This window comes from Brachyistius frenatus, unplaced genomic scaffold (assembly GCF_029030835.1).
Source record: "Brachyistius frenatus isolate BFR_SWC_R1_liver_20210118 unplaced genomic scaffold, ASM2903083v1 Contig_16, whole genome shotgun sequence".
Taxonomy (NCBI): Eukaryota; Metazoa; Chordata; class Actinopteri; family Embiotocidae; genus Brachyistius; species Brachyistius frenatus.
In genome coordinates, this window is record NW_027210615.1 from 1,324,746 (window position 1) to 1,348,060 (window position 23,315).

Below are 23,315 nucleotides of genomic sequence, written 5' to 3' on the forward strand. Positions count from 1 at the left end.
AAGGCAACAATTAGGAAAATGGGGGACCCAAACCAAATTGAAAGCACGTGGCTTCATAAAGATGTGGCTCTTGCATAATAAAAGTAGGACACTAAACGTTGCACCAGAATGACAGTAAGAGTCCCTAAATCATAAATCCACAAATAAATCACAGATATTAAATGCATCCAAGCTTGGAGGCAATTCAGCCTTAGAGGATGTTAATTGAACCCGCTCCTCCTGCAATGAAACAGTTTGTCTTCACAGAAACCAAAACTAATGTTGTAACAGGGTGCTCTTTATCAGCTCACAGCATGTCTGAAAAGTAGACAAATGGGTACATAATGTAGTTCTGATATGCTAAATTTCACATTCAGTGATGCACTAATGTGACATTATGACTTATGATGTTTTATTTCAACAAATGGCAAATAGTAGTAAAGTAGGAGTCGATTAAAAGACACCTGACTTTTTTAATTCTACAAATTTCTTACCAAACTAGAAAAGAACAGACTAAACATGCTGCGTCGTTTCATTCTGGCCCTCAGCAGGAATGCTACATGTTTCACTTTGAATGGAAGTAATTTTATAGTATTAGGAGGGCTATCAGAGGTGTTTCCAAAACCAAGACAATATTCAGCATCAACATGATTTATTTATGACCTCTTTTGTGTCAGTTCCTTTGAAAGTGAGTTTCAGTGACTTGTTTAAAGTTTTGACATGGCTGGTGTACAAGAACATTTATTAATTAATAATGCTCAACTAGAAGATCTAGTCATAACAAGTCAGTGGAAAGGACAGAGGCGCCTGTTCAAATGGCAACCATGACGTCTTTAAATATCCACTGGAATTAGAGTCAGAAAATCGTCTGAGGCAGTTAGCTGTAAAATCCAATCTTAAGCATGAACAGACAGTTTTATTCAGCATGAGAGCCTCGCTGAAAGGGATACAGCAGTGAAGAGCACAAACCTCCCATTACACCTAAAAAGCACTTTTATGAGCAAAATGGTGAAAAGAGGACTTTCTGGTTGGCTGAGTGGTGGGGAAAAAAAGTCTAATGGTTAAATGAGTCATTCTGTGTGGCAAATGCCAAAAGCATCTCGTCCTGAGTGCTTGTTTTAATAAGCTGAAGTGGTCTGCAGCTCGGTGATGGTTTTTGGTCCATTTCCCAGCCATGCTATGGTCTTTATTGAGTCCTGAAGAAACAGAACATTAGAAAAAATATAAAACAGAGTCCCCAGTCCTGTCAAAGCTAGTTGACGGGACAACGCTTGTCATCTTGTTGGTGCTGAAGTTATTTTGTTTTGGTTGTCAGCTGCAGCAGATGATTACATGTGGTTTGGTGAAGTGAATCTGTCACTTTCAGGAATAAATGTCTTCAGACAGCTGCTGTGAAACTGTGGCTGTCGACTGCTGTGAAATTGTCGCTGATATTGCCAGGGCCCTCTGGCTTTAATCCAAATCTGTCTCAATTTGTGGTTTGAATCATTTCCTCACCGTCTTCGAGAGGTGCAAGTTTGGTGTAGAAAGTAAAGATTTGTGTTGTTTTGTTGTTAAAATCAATCAATTTCTGCTGAGTTTGATCCTCTGTTGTAAGAGTTAGTTTTTGTTTCAGTTTCGTGCATGTCTCCTCAGTTGGTTGCCCTCTTTGCATGTATTCGGTACCAGTATTTAACAAGCTACAGTTTGGACATGCAATATCAGCAATGGGAAACTTTGCTTCGACACAGTAGTTCTTTGAGCTAACTTTGCTCACACTGACATGAACATATTAATGTTTAATAAGTCATGTTTACCATATTCACCAACTCACATTTTCTAACCAGCTTTAACAAAAAGTACAGCTTAAGGTGTCAGGAGTGTCATTCAATTTCCAGGTGTATCTTGTCTTAAATCAAATTAGATATACAGAACTGAGTCTGACCTGATGGTGATGTTGGGAGAAAGGTCAAAGGTCATTCCCACTCATCGTCCGAGTAATGGGTATGGCTCTACCAAAAATTGTACCTCTTTATATTTCATTAATTTCCTTGGATGAGTTAAAAAAAAAAAAAAAAAAAAGAAGTGTCAAATTATTAGGATTTGTTCTCTGGGGACCATGAATGTAAGCAACAGAATTCATTGCAATCCAAGTAGTATTTGTTGACATATTTCAGTCTGAACCAGAGTGGTTGACTGACCTGAAGTCAAGACAACTGATAACATTACTATGTGATCAGGATGGTAAAGAGAATCCAAAATGTCCTTTTCTGGCTTTTAGATGTTCTTACTATTTACTTGATACAGATATTTAAAAATCTAAACTTAAAATGAGATAGTTTTCTTCCTCAGCCGACACATTAGAACATCAAACTGTTTCTGTCTTAAATTGTTTGTGATGAGCTTGTGAAAAGGGAAAGATGCTGTCAGCAAATTAGAGCAGGTTTCAGTTGCTAAAACAAAACTTTTGTTTTCTAAATAATTCCCCTTCAGAGAGTATTTAGTATCTTTTTCATGTGCATGAACTGATACCACTTAATCATAAAGACAGTTAAATTTTACCTTTTGGCAATATTACAGTAAAATAAGAAAGCCAATACATTATAATTATAGTGTCAACATTTTTTAAAGGCTTGTAAAGACTCCAGAATGAATGTCTCATTCCTAACAAGACACAGCACAGCAGTATATCTACTTGAAATGCATGGTAGCCTATTTTGCTTTGATATCCTGTTTCTCAGACTGAAACGCTCTCACCTCATTTATTTCCTCGAGGAGATTCATGTCTATGAACATATTTATAAAGTCTCAGTAGCTTATGTTTGACCAGAGGCTGTGAAGTTATAAAAGTAGCCAACACACTGTAATATATTTTAAACAAACAGCTGAGAATAGGGAAGTTTTGCTGACACTTCCTTGTTACTTCGAGGGTTTGCAAACCAAAAGTGAACCACGGTTGGAACGTATCTTTCGGCCAACAGATTGCTCAGCATGCCAGTTGTTTAGCATTTAATGACAAAGTACTGTATGTGGTCACTTTGGCAGAGACAGACGATGGTTTGGTGTTGAATGGTATGTTACAGTTTTGGATTGATGGACAGTTTACAAGAAGGGTGGCTGGAATGAAATGAATCCCTGTAATATAACTCTGTGCTGTTGAGTGTCCAAACCTGTGTACTTTACTAAAGGCATGTTCAGAATGCTGCCTTTTATAAAGTTAATATAAGCAGCCATTAGGCCTGAACTAGAGCTGGGAATGGATTCAAAGGTCCCGTTTGTAGGATTTTGGAGGATCTGTTGGTAGAAATGGAGAATAACATTTATAGTTATGTTTTCATTAGTGTGTAATCAGCTGAAACTAATAATAATAGTGTTTTTATTACCTTAGAATGAGCTCTTCATATCATTAGAGGGAGTGGGTCTTCTTCCACCTGCCATGTTGCACTGTCATGTTTCTACAGTAGCCAAGAAGGGACAAACCAAACATGGGCTCTGAAGAGAACTTATTTTAACAAACGGCAACTAACTGTAGCGTCACCCATTGATTTGTGAACTGCTGCTTTGAGGTCTTAAGTTCAGCATATCTGGCTTTGCAATGTTGTTGTTTTTTTTTATCCAGGAAGTGTCCATATTTGGACGAAATGGGGAGGAGCGAGTGGTGAGTATGACTTTATATGACTGTAAACCTGAGGACACTATGTCTACCTACCTGTAGCGGAAGGCTGACTGCACCCCAGGCATGTCAATCAAACCAGACTAGCCCCAAAACATATCACTCTTTGAGGCCAAAGATCTAATAAAATATATAAACATTTTCACAAGGACCACCAGAACGCTGATCAGAAAGAGTGACTTTTTAGACTTTAGAGTGACATAATGACTTGACAAAATTACAGACTTTGTATTTCATGAAAGAAGTTGAATGGGAGCCAGCCCCTAGTGGCACTCAGTGGTATTACACTTCAAGACACTTACATTGGCTTCAAGTTACATTTACTTTCATATACATTGTACTTATATATATTGCAGTTAAGCGTCACTGTGGTTGGTATCTGTTTTATTGTTTTTATTGTTACATATTTATACTTTTCTTGTTTCATCTTTTTATTTTGCACACCGTGGGACTGAGAAACAATATTTTGATCACCCTGTATGTCTTGTACATGTGGTGGATTTAGGTTAAAGCTGAATTTTACTAAAAAATAAAAAAAATAAAAAATAATAATAATAATATATATATATAGTGTATGCTTTTCACATTCACATTACTTGACAACTCCTTACTCCTTTAAAATATTTGGGACTCTTTCCAGTTGAATCCTTAACCTTGACAGATCTTAATCTTTTAAAAGCACAAGATTAAAAACTCACTAAAAGAACTTGTTCTATAAAACATTAAGGTTAAAAAAAAAAAATCAGTTGAGAAGATGGTGAATGTCTGTTAATTTGGTTTAGTAATAATACACTAATATGGTCAGTTGACAGTGTCACATCTGTCTGCAAGTGTGTTTGTGTGTAGTTCAGAATCTGGATATATTTCTTACAGACACATTCAACCACAAAACACAAACATACTCATTTGAAAGCAGACCTTTATACATATTTACAAAAAGAAAAACACGAGAGAACATCATTTGATGACAGTTTCGTCTGCAGAAAGTTGTTCTGGAAAATCACAAGAGACGAATATTGTTTCTGAGATGTAAATACAGCATAACAGAGTGAAACACATGAGGCCATTGTAATGAATGAGGAGCAGCTCTGCACCATGCTAAATGTTTAAAATGGTTTGCCATAAAAATGTCTCGTAGGAGTTCTGCCTCCTACTCGTTAGGACCAGATATAAATATACACACATTACACACTCATATACACACAACACCCAAAAGTCAGGGTCAGTACAAGCTTGATTATTGTCATATTTTTAGGTTGATGGATCTGATGCGTACTTTTACGAGTAAACTGGCAGCGCAGTCCGAATGAAACCACAGTTGGTGTTTTATTACAGTCAAAAAGGAGCGTTTGAGACCTATAAGAAGTGTTTTGGCTAGAAGAGCTGTGGCTAACACAACAAGAGAAGTTTGACTGGCTAGCTGCATTGCCCCTTTTTTAAGCTTTGTGCTAAGCCAAGTTAAGCTCATTGGTTAAAGTGATGTGTTGATGTTTTATTAAAGTGATGGGGAGCAAATTACTATTGTAATAACTGTGAATCAAAAACTAACTGGAAGATGACAATACAGCAGTGATTATGGTGTTAGCATCCAACTGCTTCAATGAGATTTTGACAGTATGCCAATGGATACTACATAATATGTTTTATTATAAGAGCACGCCAACTCCTGATTTCAATTGGATTGAACTGCAAACTTCACACTCACCCACACACTTTCATTTTAAGACGTGGCTGTCTGACACAGCTTCAACAAAGTCACACACCCCCTCATAAACCCTCTTTCTTTCCCTTGACTCAAACACGTGTTCAGAAGTAGCTCAGTGCCCGTGGGTTCCTTTAATGTGGTCGGAGCCAAGAAGCCAAGAGGCCAAGAGGCCAGGCCCATATTCATTTTCTCTCTGCTTTGAATCATTCTGGTTTATTTTTCTTACAGCATCAAACGTGTCTCCGATCCACTGCTGAGATCCCCATTTGGCAGATTTACTGGTTTAGCCTCTGAACTTTTGTTTGAGCGAGCGACTGTCACTCCGATCCCACTAATGTCAAACACACACCAAGACACCACAGACACATACTGTACACACACACACACACACACACACACACACACACACACACACACACACACACACACACACACACACACACACACACACACACACACACACACACACACACACACACACACACACACACACACATTTACAGAAATACATACACCCAGAAGAGCTAAGGGATTGGGACCCAAAATGAGATATATTACAGGCGAGACGGGGTGCTCAGAATCATCACTGTGGGATGAAATTAAATATATGAAAATATGAGGCTGTTATTATTGGACTTAACCATGCATATAAATGCATCTTCTTCCAGTAGACCACAGAAATGAAAGTCAAGTTTTTAATTTAGTTTTTTCGGTCTCCCCTACCCACTCTATTCTCTCACATGGATGTAATTAAGTATTTTCATCTGTAATGCAGTGTGATTTGAAAACAATAGCAGGATGGCTGACCTCCATTTTATTGTTGGATCATTTGGTTTGTAACCACTGTTCTGGGAAACAACATCAACTAAAGAGAGACAGAAAAATGATCATACTTTAAATATACTTTTAGTTTCCTGCTGCCTTAAACTGAAGCTGTTTTTACTGTAAAATGCCAATAAGATAGGCAAGATTCTCAAAACCAACAAAGGAATTTCTTGGAAGCAGAAATGTGCAACAAGAGAAGCAAACTGGTTACAACTGGAAATCAGACATGCATCAAACACACTCATATGTCGTAATAAGCGTCCGCTTTGTAACCTGATGAAGAGCTTGAAAAGTTTCCCGGAAGCTCACATCTCACATTTTCTGAAACGAGACGTTTCTTCTCCCAATTAGAATAATAAATACCACTGAGAAGAAAGTTAAATCGAGGTGCAGGAAGCTGAGTTGGTTTAACATTAAGAACAAGTCACAATTTACTGCCTGGCAGAGCTACTGAAGTCACTCTCATCCCACAGACCAGAGTCCACTCAGCGCTAGTCCTGTTATAATAAAGACTTCTTTATGATCCACTGAGCCTGCTTCATCATTTACAGTCAGATGTCATTACCAGCTGGAGCTGCAGAACCAGCAGTATATTACTCCACTTTTTTTTTTTGCCGGTCGAGAAGCCACTCAAAGTCATCAATACCCACAGTTTGAAAAGCATGCATGTTCTGTACAGAGTCTCTTGCCTGTTCGGTTTATAGTCCGATCCTCTTCGAAACGTGTTTACTTGTCAACGTTGTGTCAAACACAATTAGAAAATCTTTTTTGATGCATCTTGATATTTAACAATGTTCAGTGTCCAATGATCAAAGTCATGTACTTTATCAAATCGATATAGAAGTCGAAAAATTCAGTTTTTACTTGAAGAAGAAATATGATTTGAAAAGCTTCCAATCAAAAAAAAGAAGCCTGAAAGTTGGTGTGCAGACGTCGAACATGTTTCCTAAATTTGTACAATCCACAAATGTGGGACTTCAAACAAACTAGACCAACACTCAAAATAGATCGTAGCATTGTTTGCGACAAAGACATGCCACCTTTTGTTCACTTTGTCCCCACACCTTTACAAAACAGCTCTTTGTGGCGTGCCATCGATGCCCGTCAATCTTACCAACTAACATTACAGAAGCAGAAACACGTCATGGGAACATCTCCTGCAGCCGTGTGTCTGCACGGCACTAATGTCCTGGGAAAGTTGACGTGTAACCTCATCAAAGCCGACGTTGTGCTTTTTCTCCGCCTTTAATCTTCGTGGTCGCATTCAGTCATCTCGTGGTCAGACCCCACCTATCTGCACAAAACAACGGAGCTCTCACTTGGTGAACTGGTGGAAGGATTGTGTTAAATGTTACATATCCATTAGGGGAAAAAATTTAACTCATCAGTGCTATTTCCTGCTCCTCATAATCTAAATAATTCCTTTCTCTGCTGCTGAGGTCAACAACAGAGACAAACCTGGTTTTGAGTGTTTTGGCCCTTTAGCTATAAATCACTTCTGGTTATTTACCAAAGAAAACCAAAGTCTTCATAAAAAGACACTCTGTCACAGAATAGTCAGACATATTTCTTTTTGTTTAGCTGTTGTCATATTAAAAACCCACTCTGATGTGTCAACACTTCTTATTGTTGTGTTCAAAGATGTGTTTGCTTTCCAACATCAAGGCCTATCAATAAAATGCTTTTGAGCAGGCGATGTCTGAGGAAGGACACTTCCTTCAAATTTGACAAACTAAAAGTTTGGTGAAACTCCAATAACATGACTTTGACAAAATAAAAAGTCAACATCTCTCAAGCATTTCTGCATGATGATTTTAAAATTAATGGAAGCCAGTTTTTGCCTGGAAGGTGGGAAATCAATCTAAAAACATCTGTTGTTTTGGAGAATAACTCAGAGTGTTCATGTGATTCGTAATTAATGGGCAAAAAACATGCAAAGCCGGCAGTATGGTCCTGGAAGGCAGCAATCATTTCATAACGGTTGAATGATTTTTTTAAAATGCTGAGTTTCGACTTTTGAAACGATTTAGTTTTTGTTCTGGAGCGGCTCCAAATCCAAAACATCCACTTACATGTCCTTGTCACGACACAGACTCAGTCAGACTGAGTGATCCTGGCATGCCGTTCATCCTTCATTCAACATGCGATGCAACCTAATGTGTTCTACTTTAGCTTTGTTATTCACAAAGTCATTTGTCCAGGCGAAACAGTCTTTTCTGTCCACATCCTCCTGAACATACTTCAGTCATTTATGTGTAGCTTAACTTGAATGTTTGTCACTATAATGAGAGGATGCCATTTTTCTTGGTTGATAAGTGCATGCGCATGAAGTAGTCTCTGTACATACAGTATGTGTGTGTCTCAGTGTATAAGTTAAGTGTGTGCATGTGTCCATGTGTGTTTGTGCACATGTGTGTATTTGCGTGTGCGTTACGCAAAATGTGTGTGTGTGTGTTTTAAAGTCATTGAAACTCTGCCCCCTGCTCTGCGACACATTCAGGCGCTCCTCGGCGCCCTCTGCTGCAGCTTGCTCCTGCTCTTCCGCCCTGCTGCTCTTCCTCCATTGCCTTCTCCTCCTCCTCCTCCTCCTCCTCGTCCTCCTCTTCCTCCCCCATGCTTGTGCCTCTCTTTCTCCTTGTTCGGCTCCACCCTAATTTCACTGTGGCGATGGTGGTTGCGCGGAGGGCGGTATCCCAGAGCCTTGCAGTGCTGCCCGAGGTTTCCCGGGTGAATCAGGGCCATGACGTCGTTGTACCAGGGCTGGGTTCCCGTGCTCTGATAGGACGAGCTGGACCAGGAAGCGAGGACGCGATTGGCAGAGGGGCTCCACACGGCGAGGTGGACGGTGACGGCAGTCCAGTGGTAACCGTGCTCCTCCACCTGGCAGTGGTAGACTCCGCCATGAGACAGCTCGGCTCGACGAATCAGAACGCCCCGCTCGATCACGACCAGCTGGTCACCTGTCACCACCTGGAGAGAGAGAGAGAGAGATGGGGATCAAATGAATGCTGATAATGTTTATCGTTGACAGTCTGGATAAATTAGTGTTGGATAGTCTTGGAAAGGTTCATTATTAAACATTAATAAACACGTGGTGTGTGTGTGTGTGTGTGTGTGTGTGTGTGTGTGTGTGTGTGTGTGTGTGTGTGTGTGTGTGTGTGTGTGTGTGTGTGTGTGTGTGTGTGTGTGTGTGTGTGTGTGTGTGTGTGTACCTGGTTGAGTTCAGGACTGTTCTCTCCAGCCTGTTTATACCAGGTAACTGCAGCATGTCGAGATCGAGGCAGACACTCCAGGTAGGTGCTGTTACCTTCTGCAACCATCATCACCCTCTGCTCCGCCTCCACCTGCAGCCCAGCTGAATTAAATCCAGGAAAACACGAGACAGCTTAGAGAAGCGGTTGATGTTAAGGGTGAATATTTTTTTTTGCTTTTTCTACATTCATGTATGCATTATAACTGAATATATTCAGTGAAAAACAGAATATATTTAAGATATCTTACTGATGCATATACATACATGTAAATTAATACATTACATTTACATGTATGTACATATATTGTGCATTAAGATGCTGTGTATGGAAGATCTCATGTTTGGCCATATCAATAAAACAGACTTGGATTCTGTAACTCTTCATATCTATCATGCATACAGGTATTCTTTACTGTACCTAAATGTACAACTATAAGGCATCTATGACAAAAATGATGAGTGAATTTACTGGTTTCAACATTGTTAAATTGTTGAGTGGCACCAGTGAATCAGCTTCTCACCTCCCTGTCTGACACACTGAGTTAGTGGATCCTCATCCTCCCCTAAATGACGAGCATTCCTCCTGTAGAAAAACACACATCACAGGAAACAAAGGATTAGAAGTTACTAGTTTCTTGTTTTAGAACAAACTGCAGTGATCATTTTACTTTACAAATGTAAAGATTGTCCTGATGGTATCACTAGAGGAAAGGTCATGGGGTGATCAAAATTAAGTGCTCATGAAACAACTATGGGAGAGATCAGGATGTCATCACAACCATTAACATGTTCATGGAAATTTGGCCGCTTGTGATACTTTGTAACAAACCAAAGTCTCATTGAAGTGGAAAAAATGCTTAAAGTTTAATCAAAAAGTTCTGAGTTCAGATTTAATGTGAACCACATTTGAAACTACCAGTAAATGTGGGTTAAAACTGATTGGAGAAGATTGATTCCATGTTGATTCCTTTCTTATTTAGGCTAAGATGAAAACAGCCCAACTTCTATGAGTTGATATACATTATACTACAATCACATTAGTGGATAAACAGATGTACTTTCACTTCCTACCTGCGCACGGTGGGCATGTAGGGGCTGCACGCATGTCCGTCCCAGGTGCAGTAGGGATCTCTGGCCAGGCAGCACTCGGCGCAGGCCTGACCGTACAGCTCACACTGGTACAGGGCCAGCTGGGACACACCCTCCTTGGAGCCCACAAACAACCATTGCTGGAGGAGGGAGGGAGGAGGGAGGAGGGAGGGAGGGAGGGGAAGATTGGGGGGAGGGGGAGGGGGGTACAGACAGCAATAGAGATGGAGGAGAAAATAGTGTTTGAAAGAGGCAGAGTGAAGGATGGTTGATGAACAGGGAGGGAGGGATGATGAAGAGGAGAGAGGTATTAAATTCGCTCCTGTTAAACTGAGACACATCGACAATCAACAGCAACACCAGGTTCATTTTCCCTTTCTGAGTCACACATCCAACTCACTCTAGCAATGTCAGCGCGTGGCCATGGGGAGTGTGTGTTTGTGTGTGGGGGATAGAAACGTGGTGATGTCTTCTTTTTGTAATCTTGATGTGTACGCCTGGTTGTGTGAGTGAACTGTGGATTTTTTCCATGAATCCAAGACTATTTTAATAATGCAAGGGGCATGAGTGTGTGTGCATGTGTGTGCGTGTGTGGCATCTCTTCATTACTGCTGTGACTGAGGTGGGGTAACCATAGCAACTGGTGATGAAGTTGTCCTTGGAGACACAAGGTGGGGAGATGAGTGATAAGTGTGATGTTGTGCATGTTTGTTTGTGTGTGTGTGTGTGTGTGTGTGTGTGTGTGTGTGTGTGTGTGTGTGTGTGTGTGTGTGTGTGTGTGTGTGTGTGTGTGTGTGTGTGTGTGTGTGTGTGTGTGTGTGTGTGTGTGTGTGTGTGAGTGTGAGTGTGTGAGTGTCGGGGAGTTTGGAAGTTTAAAAGTGAGTTTCTTTCTGTCATCTGTTACCTTTTTCTTTGACAGTGTCATGGCTGTCACCGGTGATTTGTGCTGCGGGAAGAAGAGAAAAGAAATGTGAGAAACACGCTGAGTTTATATTGAGGTAGATGGAGATGGATGAATGGATGGGTGGATGGGTAGGTAGGTAGGTAGATATAGGTAGGTAGGTAGGTAGATATAGGTAGGTAGGTAGGTAGATATAGGTAGGTAGGTAGGTAGATATAGGTAGGTAGGTAGGTAGGTAGATATAGGTAGGTAGGTAGGTAGATATAGGTAGGTAGGTAGGTAGGTGTAGGTAGGTAGGGAGGTAGGGTAGAGCATTGATTTTGTGTAATGTATTTTGAGTTTGAGCCACAAGTGGATTACATTTTTGGCTGAAATCTTGTGAAAACTGATTCAAAAATAACATGTATTTAACATTCTGACATCATGTACTAATGATGTGCAGCTGTGGTAAATTTAGTGCTACTTTTTTGGAGTCCTGGCACATTGATGAGCTTTAAATACAAGTGTTGACTGTATTTCTCATGTAAAAGTACACAAAGTATATAGTGAAGTTTAGTGGGATATATGGTTGGGAAAACAAAATAAACATTGTAAAGAGGGGTTTTAATGTGTTTTCTGTGCATGTGCATTGAACAGAGGATGGCTGTGTTTTTGAATCTGGCAAAAATTACGAATGTTTTACCTTATTGCTCAGATTTTCCAACATCAGCAACATGTGTTTAGGACAATGGTGTCCATTCATTTCCATGTGGTGTGAATAGAAAGTGAATTTCTCACATCACGTCTGCATTTATTTCTAATGTGCAGGCTGATCTGAAAAGTCTGTGCTGTATTATGTGTTGATTTTTAAACTGCACAGCAATGAATGAACAACAATGAAGGCATGGAAGAGGGAAAATACATTTTAAAAAAACCCTGAAACACAAGAACCTGATTTGCAGAATAATGAGCTCTAATACAAATTATATACTAGACAAACTTGTAATAAAGAAAACCTAAAAAAAATGTTTAGTATTAAGATGAAAGAGTTTGCTATACCTGAAAGACCTGCAGCTGCTCCAGCGTGACCTCCTGCGTCTGGCCGTGTTCTCTGGGCAGATGGATGGCCTTCAGCACGAGCCCCGAGTCTGAAGGAATAAAACATTGTCATGAAAAAGAGCGAGGGGCTAAAATGTCAATCACATTCCACTGAACAAGGTCAACTGCACACAGTCTACCTGTGCCGATGAAGAGGACGTCGTAGGTGCCGTCCACAGCCTCAACTCTGTCCACCAGCAGTTTGCTGAACTTGTAGTGAACACCCACTCTGACCAGGAGGGGGCGCTCTCCTAGAGGCTGCACATTTTCCTGAAGCAACGTGAATCATAATTAGAAAATGGCTCACATTAAATGTGACAAGTTAAACTAATATATTCCATGAACAGTTTGTTCAGCCAATACTGTCGTTCATCATTAATACGACGGCGGTTTCGTGCTCTCAGTGATGAGGCGGTGCCTTGTTGTTAAGGACTGTCTGCTGATTTTATTTCTTAATTTCATCTTGGACATAAACCTAGAGAAAAAAACAACTTGACCCCTGTAAGATAGACCACAATCTAATTACAATAAACTGGTGTAATTTAATAAAGTGAAATATCAGATGAACCTGCAGCAGTGGGTGAGTCCTGCTGAAGAAAATGACGTCATCGGGATACTCTCTGGTCGAGCTATAGCTTCCATATGTGCTGCTGGGACACTAACAGAGAAACAGAAAAAAAGAGATCACAAGGTTTTGAAGATTTTTATTAAATTCTAGAGCATATATTAATCTAAAAATGATTTTTGAACATTCCTATATGAAAATAAGACATCAGTTTGTTAAATTAACTGTTTTAATGTGAAAATTTGTGTTTATTCTAATGCAAATTTAATACCTTTGATTTTTGGGGGGAGTAAATCATGTATTTGCTTTAGTATGACTACAAACAGTAAATTAGTAAATAGCCCCTACAAACCGGGGGTATTTTTCTACTCTAGAAAATATAAACACTGCCTGAAAGAGAGAGTTTTGAGCATTAACTTACAGTTCCTGGTCGTGGATAGGGCACCTTGCCTGTAAACTCCGCCCATTTATATTGAGGCCCCTCCTTATGCAGGAAGTTTCCTTTAAAAGCTCGAACCACATCCTCCATTCGATAAACGCACACCGCCGAGCCATTCAGGATATCACTGAGGATAAACAACCCAGAAAGGAGAGCATTATAAGATCTTTCCGTCCGTTCCTCCTCCACCCAGCCGAACATGAGCTGAGCATGCCTTTGATGTTTCACTTGATGAGCTGCAATGATCTTTTAGCAGCAAATTAAATAATACTAAAGTGAAGTATTGTGACTCATTGTGGCTTTTCATCTTGAACGCATCAATTCCCTGAACATGCTCCAACTCAAAGCCCAGCTTGGATGAATGTGCTGCTTTCAGAACATCAGTCCCGACCACAACACCTCCTATCCACCATCGCTAAGATCACGGCTTCTGGAGGAATTTTAGCAGAGCGTGTCTAAGTTAGAGACTCCAGCTAAGTAGAAACAGGATAGAAAGGCCATGTTTTGATGAATCAGGGTGGTTTTCCCTCACTTCATATGGGTGACGCATACAGCATGTTTACTCTGATTTTCCTCTGGGGGAGGCTCTCGTTTCTCCTCCTCACTGAAAGAACAGAGGTCTCAGTAGAGATATCAGATGCGATGTCAAACCTTTTAAAACATTAAAACGAGCAAACCAAAGTGGGAAAAGTCTCCCAGTTGTATTACCAAGTCGCAAATGAGAGGAATTTTGAAGAAAAGATCCAGGTTTGTCAACCATGTTAAAATGTCCAAAATATGTCATTGTAGTTGAAGTTATATTCAAGTCAACTCTAGCATCAACAGAAATACAATTTATTTGGATAGTTTTAAATGAACTTTATTTGCTTTTCTCTGGTTTCACTTGTTAACAAACTGCTCTGAATAGCGCAAAGTAGCTAATTTGGGAAATGTACTGTCTTTTCAACTAAAACGTCTGTTTGTTTTTTTTACCATCATCAAAACTTTGTGTATTTGCAGTTTGTCTTGCAGTTGGTCATATAATGTTGTACAAAGTTTTTAATTTACATTCAAAACTTCACATAAGACAAATTTACAGTAAATTCTGTCACATCTCCCCTGAAATCCCATAAAGAAAAGGTTTACGACCGGACGCCATGTGATCAGATGTCATAAATGGATCACGCATTCAAAAAGACTCTCTGCCAGGTCTATCGCAAGAGGTGTCATGTGGATGAGGCCAAACACAGAGGACGGGGCTGACGAACACAGCTGTGTTATCGAGTAAATATGTAAAGTGTATGCAAACAATGTGACAACAAAGGTAACAGTGGGGGTAATCCCAAAAAACAATAGATCTAATTCTCTGTTCGATACGTTGCATGTGATGACGGACAATTAACCCTTGCGTTGTCCTTGGGTCAAAATGACCCGTAGCTGTGTTCAACCAAGTTCTATTTTATTTCTATATTTTTATATTTTTGGGGATTTTTTTTTTGGTTTAAAGAAACCCTCACAGCATCCTTGTCACCAATGATCCCAAAAAATATGAAAATATATAAATAAAATAGAACTTGGTTGAACACAGCTACGGGTCATTTTGACCCAAGGACAACACGACGGTTAAATCAATAAAACCTCAGATGGAAAACAAACGAATAGAAACAAAGAACAGATGACAGATTCCCGCGCTTGACTTCATCAGAGGAGACGGAAACCTGCGTGTGTGTGTGTGTGTGTGTGTGTGTGTGTGTGTGTGTGTGTGTGTGTGTGTGTGTGTGTGTGTGTGTGTGTGTGTGTGTGTGTGTGTGTGTGTGTGTGTGTGTGTGTGTGTTGTGTGTGTTTGTGCATTCAGTCAGGACTGCAGCAGAAAGACATGTTTCCATTCAGAAGGAATGACCTTTGTACGCTCTGCAGTTCTGTGGTTGGGACCCCACCCTGGGTGATGCTTTGGATTTCTGTCCATTCCCCGCTGAGATTCCACACATTTCCAAAACCCCAAAAAGCAGACCAACTCCCTGCTCCGCCATGCCAAACGTTGTCATACTTGTGCTGCTACTGTGGAGCTCTGGCGTCCAGGCTCAGGAACCGGGTTATTCTCAGCACATGTGGTGCCATATGTAACTTGGAGAAAATGAGAAGATGCAGGCTTTTTTTTTTTAAGTTGGCTGCTCTCCCGCTCATTTTTTTTCAGGCTTTTCCTCACTTTTTCCCACATTTTTTTTTTTTTCAAAATTTCAGACGGTGCCAATTGCTGTGTCTGTGTACTGTATTTGTTCACCTAACATCTGGGTCAGCTGTCTCTCAGGGTATCAGCCTTTTTCTATCCATCTGTCTGACAGTCGGCCTAAAACCGAGAAGCTTTGTGTTTGTCATTGCTCGGTCCCAGATGGGGCAGAAAAACAGTTTGTTCTTCCTCTCTGTTAAGACCGTCTTGAACTAATATGTGAGCAAATTACCATTTCCTACAGTAGTGTCCTGTCTGAGGACTCTAATTAAACCCATTTCAGAGCTGCTTCATATAAACGTCATTATAAAGCATTAAGAAGTTTTATTGTTGTCTTATGACATTTGCAATATAAGTGCATTTTATTTTATGTATTTTGTCTTCCTTGTTTTCGGGTCTAAAAGTTACTAACAGTCTGGTGTCTGTGTTTGTTTTACGTTGGACAAAATAAAATACAGGTCATGTCGTAACCACTCAGACACAGAGGCGGTGTCACAGTCAGTGCACTGATGATGACACGATGATGAAGGCTCACATGAGCTCTACGTTGTTAACGTGAATGAATGCGTTTCATTCATGAGTCACAGTGACAGAAGACCCTGTGGGCGGTGTGTATTTCACAGTGTGACACCAACATCTGTGTGTCACACATCACAGCGTGACAAGGAGCGTTCGTATCCTGTCACAGATGCTGGAACAATAAGTATCAAGTATTTATACTTAGTAAGTAACCCTCTCCAACTACACGCACGTAATTACCTCCACAATTTACAGCCGTGTTTCTAGCTATTAAATTCCATGTAAACTTTTCATTGAGACAGTTGCAGTACTTCCTGCCTGTCTGATGATGCCAAATGCAACTCTAACTGAGAAGTGTGATTTTAAATATAGCATGAGCCAAAATCTGGTTTTATGTTAAAATAAACTTCTGACAAAACATCTTGTTCTTTAAATTGTTTTTTTGTGAATAATAAGTGTTTATTTTCAGCAATTAAAAACCCTAAAAACTGATATGGTCAACTTTTTTTTATTACTACATTTGTACCGATATATGAAGCCTCTAGCTGCTCAGCTGAAGGTGTTGATAGTTAAGCACTATGTTTCTTTTCTTTAACTTGACACTCAAAAGCACAAAAGCTAGTTTTTGCCACCCTATGCTGCTGCAACTGTAACAACTGAAACTAAATATATCTGCAGGAATTGATCAATCACTCTAACTCAAGCTTTGAGCTTTCTCTGTAGGAAGACAATTTGTCCACCCAGTGGAAATTGAAGACATTCCCTCTCCTCCACCAACATACTGACATTTCCAACGCATAAACAAAGCTGCATTGTTTACAAAGTGTACTTTTAAATTAATCTATTCCTAGCGGCACATACCTTGAAGTGGTAAACAGGCCGTAGATGAGAGGGTTCTTCTTGTCTTTTCCCTGGAGGATAAAGATGTCCTCTGCACGGAGAACATCCAGAGAGAAGAAGGAAAGGAGGGACGGATCAGGAAAGTGACAGAGAAAAGAGACAAAGAAGGAAAACATTAGTTAAAATACAGTTAAAATTAAAAAGGTGTATAAAAAAACAACTCTGAGTCGAGCTTGTCGAATGAATTGTACAACATAAATAAAGTTGACTTGAATCGCTAGAGAAGATTTACATTAGTGTTGCACAGGTCTGTATGTGAGATGTGAGAAATGTTCATGAGGCTGTGTAAGTGTCTGTGTGTGTGTGTGTGTGTGTGTGTGTGTGTGTGTGTGTGTGTGTGTGTGTGTGTGTGTGTGTGTGTGTGTGTGTGTGTGTGTGTGTGTGTGTGTGTGTGTGTGTGTGTGTGTGTGTGTGCATCTATCAGTCTGACTGTGTGACTAATAGCGTCAGGCGTGCTGGCAGCATGGCTGACTGGCTGCTTGTCATGAATCTGTAGCCATTAATAACCAGCCGCAGTGGGAGAGCAGAGCGCCGAGTCCGCTGCGGGAGAACAACACCTGCTGTCACACACACACTAACACCACACCTCAGTCCTCGCTCGTCATTTCAAACACAGCGGATCACAACATTCGATGCGTGTTTTCTCACTTTGGTGTCGCTCTGACTGCGGTCGCTCACGCAGAGCAATCAGGTGGAGTGTGGATTTCTGCTCTTTCCATCTGTCTTTAAAAACTGATAACTCTGTCAGCACCAGTTTTGACACAATCTGACTGTAATTATAGATTTTTATTTTTATTTTAATAGTGTTCCAGCATTTGAACTTTGAATTTGAACAAGAAAAACCTGGACTGCAGATCAGGATCAATCAACAGTGATAAAAACACATCTCACAGAGGTAACCTGCAGAGTTTTTGACCACCAGTGGCTCGATAGTGTAATGCTTTGATGAATGCATTCCCATTTTGTCTGTAATTTATTTGCTTCAATGCAAGTCCATCAAAACAAAATCAGTTTACAATGAATTTTAATGGACTTTGATAACAACAGCAAACCTGGTGCCTGAGATTTTGTGTGATAAAATAAAAAGTGCAATGATTTTCCAAATAATAAATCCACTTTCTATGTTATCTTCTTGGTCAATTGCTGCAATTTTTGAAACTTTAAGAGATGGAACATGTCTCAAATAAATATTAAGCAATCGACTGACAGTGAAACAGACAATGAAACAAAAATAGCAAAAAAAAAGTGTTCTGAAAAAAAAGGAACCAAAACAATTGAAGGATCTTTGAACAATCAACACTGAAAAGTGTCTATGTATTTTACAAGCTTACAATCAAACAAAATCAATTGATAATTTAACCCACAAGAGTTAGTTTTTTTTAAGAAGTAAAGAAGTAAACCCCACAAGTATGCTAAAGTGCAAAATTCATGACTAACTGTTAAAAAACTAGCCCACAAATCATTCATTCAAACATTCATGCTAAATTCATTAATGTAATGTGTATGACGGAGTTTTAGGGCCACACCAAATCGAGAAAAACAGAGGAGGATTTTTTATTTTTGCCTTTTAAGATTTAAGTGAAAATGTCAACAATGAAGTGCAAATGCTGAGATAAAAGTCAGAATATTGTGTTTCTGGCACCAATACTGAGCTCAACTTTACTCTTGAAGTGCAACATGAGAAAATCTTCCTCTACTAATTTTTTTCCCTTTGACATAACACTGCACAAACTTTTAAACATTGTGACATATCAGGCACCACTGGCCCACTTTGACAAATTGTTCTAAATTTTTGATTCAATTTATTATGTTTAAAACTTTACGCAGAATTTTTTTGAATGATGTTTGCACCAGTTAATTGCCTTTTCGACATTTCTGATATCTTATTTCTAGTGTTGCTCATGGTTGTGTAACGCTGTCACAGCGCAGACTAGACCTTGGCTTTCACAGTTTATTTAAATCACAATAAATCAAAGGTTTTCTGTTTTGCACTTTTGTCTCAGATAAGAGTTGGAAATGTTTTATCATCCCATCACAACGGTAAAGAACAGAGCCCTTTGTTTTCTGCGTGGCATGCTGTGATAATCTATAAATACATGAGTCGGCTACTTGGGTATGTTTGACAAAATGTTTTAAAAGTCTTAGAAACTCTACAAAAAAGTTTTGCCAAAAGAAAACTTGGGTTCAAGTTAAGATTCAAATACTCTGCAAACATAAAAGGTTAGAAATGGATGTTAAGAACAAAGTCGTGGATTTGCTCTTCATGTCTCTCTCTCTCTCTCTCTCTCTCTCTCTCTCTCTCTCTCTCTCCTCTCCTCTCCTCTCCCTCCCCCCCCCCCCCCCTCTCCTCTCCTGTCCTCTCCCACGCTGAGGCAGGGATGTTGTTGTGGCCATGGAGACGGCGAAGCGTATCGCTGTTCCCACATTCCTGCCGTTCCTGCTGCTTCAGGTGGCCTCCATGGAGCTACGGCCCTGCAGGAAGGCTAATCTCATCTCATCTCATCTCATCACAACCACACACACACACACACACACACACACACACACACACACACACACACACACACACACACACACACACACACACACACACACACACACACACACACACACACACACACACACACACACACACACACACACACACACACACACACACACACACACACACACACACACGCGCGCGCTTGCCGCGTACAGTGGCAGATTCGGGAGTGCACACAACGAGAAATAAAAGCGTGTATGGCCACCGGCACGCACGCACACACACACAATGTAAAACCGCAGGGAGAAAAGCACATAGGCACACACTCATATGGTGCCTGCAGACACACAGAGGCCCCTCAGGGTAAAGCACAGAGGACTATGGTAGTCTGCAGCCTGCGGCGAACACACTGCTCACTCCCTCAATCCCTTAATACATCACTCCTTCATTATAACATTTTCTTTACCGCTTCTTGTTTTTGCTCATCCTGCTTTTAAATTACAAAGCAGGCATCTAGTTTGTTATCTTTTGCTTTTCATCTTGTAAAGCTGTGTTTTATCACTCCTTACCACATTTTACTCGTACTGTAAATCACCCTTCCATCTTGTTACCCACGTCCCCTCCACTCTTCCATCATTTCCATACTTTTTTTTTTCTGCTCACATCCTCCAAAGAATGCCCCTCATTCTTCAACGCCTTTTATTGATCGAAACCCTCGTCACCTCTCGGTTTTCTTTTTCTTTCTTTTCTTATGCCACATTTTGCTTTATTACTCTGGATGATATGTTGTGTGTCTCGTGCTTTTATCCAAAGCTTCTTAAAGTTTTTTCAAGTAAGAGATGAGTCAGAGTTAAAAGAAAGGTTTCAGAAGATTTACTGAGGTTTACAACCATTTGGTCAGCCTGCTGGAACCCCTTTGAGTCCAGATGACGGACATACTTCCTGTTAACCAGGTGAGAACATGTTTACCAGGTGATCAGATTGTGATCAGCTCAGAGAAATGTGCAGGTTAAATGGGCTCTTGACTCCCGTCCTCTATGAGCACCAGGTCTACAGATGTGGAAAGATCCATATTTGGCCATGTTAACCATTACATTGTTTGACTGCAGGGGTTTGACCTGACGATGGCACTAGATGCAAAGTTAAGTGATCACCAAAATTATTACGATTTATTCAGACAGGAAACATGAAGGTTTGTACCAAATTTCAAAGTAATCTGATTCATCGTATTTGCTGATCTATTTAATTACACTAGAATTACTGCCTCGCAACAAGTTGCAGTTTACATCCAACAACCAAGAGATTTGGATTTGGAAAGGTGATTCTGACTGAACAAAGTTGTAGACATGACAGCAGACAATGCCTTCAAAGAGGCTACAAATTCTAAAACGTATGAATTGGATGGAAGTGAGGCCACAGTGACCTTGACTGTCCATACGCAAAATCTGTTCAGGTCTTCCTTGGGATCAAGTAAATGTTAATGCCAAATTTAAAATAATTTCCTTGAGGCGTTCTTGATATATTGCGTCCAGAAGCCTTGGACGGACATACAAATGTACAAACGTATGGACAAGCAGAAAACATGATGCACTCCGCTGGTGAGAGCTGCGGCGCCAGCGCGGAGGCCCTATGAAAACCTGATCTACTGGTGGCACGCAAAGATTCATGAAAGTCTGTACAAATATTATGGTGATCCATTCAAGAGCTGTTGAGAAATTTCTGTCTGGGCCAAAGTGGGCCAACAGATCCATCAGACTGACATTGTCATCCACAAAGTTACAACTCAAGAAAAATATTCCAGCCTCCCTAACACTTGAGAGATTTCTTATGTTACTGTGTATAACAAAGAGTTGTGTTTTAAAGGAGGCCACATAACATGGAAAGCAAATACCATCAGTTCAATATTGAAAAAAGTCCTGCGTAAACTTCATGCAAACTTTGGTAATCCCTGCAGGAAAAAAACTCTGAATCCTTTCCTTCTGCTTGAAAGTTCTTCAGTCTCTCTTTCTTCTCAGCACCTCTCCGTGCGTTCAGCTCCACATTAAAACATAGTTAAAGTCTGGAAGACGCAGCCCGCACGACATTTTTCTTTCCAAAGGCTTTGAAGAAGACGTCTCAGTTATTTACAGCTCAGCTTGGCAAAAATTCACTCATCATTTCGTGACAAGTTCTGATTTACTGCTGTTCTGACTACATCTCTCGTCTGTTTGATTTTTTAAACTGTAGTGAATTTAATGCCATTAATCTTTAACGGACACGCACGCACGCACACACACACACACACACACATTCCTTATAAACACTGAGTGCAGGAATTATGAGGTCAATCAGCTTCTGTCTGCAAAACCATTGTGCCCCGTTCTGGTCCGACCAGGTGATTAAATGTTTGATCATTAAAGTGCTGATTTAAACTTTGTAATCCTGTTAGGAAACATCTTATATGTCTTCTTATCTTTGTAACCACATCTTCTTTCTCTTTCAGACAGCCTGCCATCATCTTGTACTAAGAGTAATCCCAACTTTCTTTGTCTCTCTCTCAATCTTGTCCTCTCCCTTTCTTACTGCCTCTTTATCTTTCCATCAGGTGCTCATCCCTGTCTACATAAACCCACCTGGCCTTCCCAGGATCTCTCTTCCTCTCTTTGTTCCTCACTTTCGCTGTCCCTCCCAGTCTCCATCCCTCCCTCCTGCTATCTCTCGTTCCCTCCATCTCCCCCATCCATCTGTCTGTCTGGCCTATTTTCTCCAGAGGATTGTTCTTGTGTCTTCTCAACAAAACGAGGCTGTTTCCCCCTGAGGGAAGATAGTGTTGTCTAGCCCGCAGACCAGCAGCCTCAGCCCCTATCTTCCTCCTCTTCCTCCTCCTCCCTCTCATTCTAATTGTCTGGCCAGAGCACCCCCAGGCAAACACCCCTATTCTCCTCATTTCTCCAATGCTCCCTCTTTCCCTCCCTCTCTTTCTGTCCAGCCACCCTGAATGCCGACATCCATCTCCTGTCTCCTCTTCCTCCTCTTCGTCACCTTTCTACCCACTCTCTCTGTCTCTATGTCCTCCTTGCCATCTTACAGTAATTTGCCAATAATAGCTCTGCCTCCATCTTGTCTGGTCCTTTAACCCCCTCGGCTACTGGCCCTATTCCTTCTAGTACTCCATATTTTTCTCTTTGACACATTTCTTTCCCCCCGAGCGACTGCTGTTAACCTCATCGAGACGTCTCACTTACTTCCAACATTTATATCCAGAGAGGTCATCTCTTCCATAGTGGTAATAATGGACATTTGCAGTGGTGAATTGTACAATTTGTGACATAAAATGTGTATTAACGTCGTTAAATTAGAAATCAAGCAATCTAATAATTGCCGTAAAATGTATAAAAATATACAATTCGAAACCCTACATTTCCCTTCCCTTCCTTGTTGTCTTCTCCTCCCTCCTCACCCCTCCAGCCCCTCACTCTCCACCTTCCTGTCTGCTTCATCCTTCTCTATTAACCCCATTTCCCTCCTTCCCTCCCTCCCTGTTGCCCTTCAATCAGCCCTTACACCCTTTTAGAGTCACTCCACCTCACTCATCCCCTCCGTGTCGTCAGAGGGAAAAAAACATCTTTTGTCTGGCCGTCGGTATTTCCTCGTTCATAAATATCACATCGACCTCTCTCTGATCATCCCCTCGGGTTTTGTCTCCTCCGTCTCTGTCAATCCATTACATCACTTGCGTTG

General features: G+C 40.6%; 1 protein-coding gene across 1 annotated transcript in view; it reads right to left on the reverse strand.

The window, feature by feature from the left end:
• Positions 1-4,532: 4,532 nt before the first annotated feature.
• sema3h (sema domain, immunoglobulin domain (Ig), short basic domain, secreted, (semaphorin) 3H) overlaps positions 4,533-23,315 on the reverse strand; it is a 64,210-nt gene continuing 45,427 nt past the window's right edge. Inside the window, exons 9-18 of the mRNA XM_069693919.1 lie at positions 17,072-17,141; positions 13,468-13,612; positions 13,050-13,139; positions 12,622-12,751; positions 12,443-12,531; positions 11,408-11,449; positions 10,486-10,643; positions 9,936-9,997; positions 9,374-9,516; positions 4,533-9,131 (exon numbers count right to left, since the gene is read on the reverse strand). Of these exons, the coding sequence (XP_069550020.1) occupies positions 8,658-9,131; positions 9,374-9,516; positions 9,936-9,997; positions 10,486-10,643; positions 11,408-11,449; positions 12,443-12,531; positions 12,622-12,751; positions 13,050-13,139; positions 13,468-13,612; positions 17,072-17,141 (1,403 nt within the window). The 3' untranslated portion in view covers positions 4,533-8,657. The remainder of the gene's footprint in view (positions 9,132-9,373; positions 9,517-9,935; positions 9,998-10,485; positions 10,644-11,407; positions 11,450-12,442; positions 12,532-12,621; positions 12,752-13,049; positions 13,140-13,467; positions 13,613-17,071; positions 17,142-23,315) is intronic.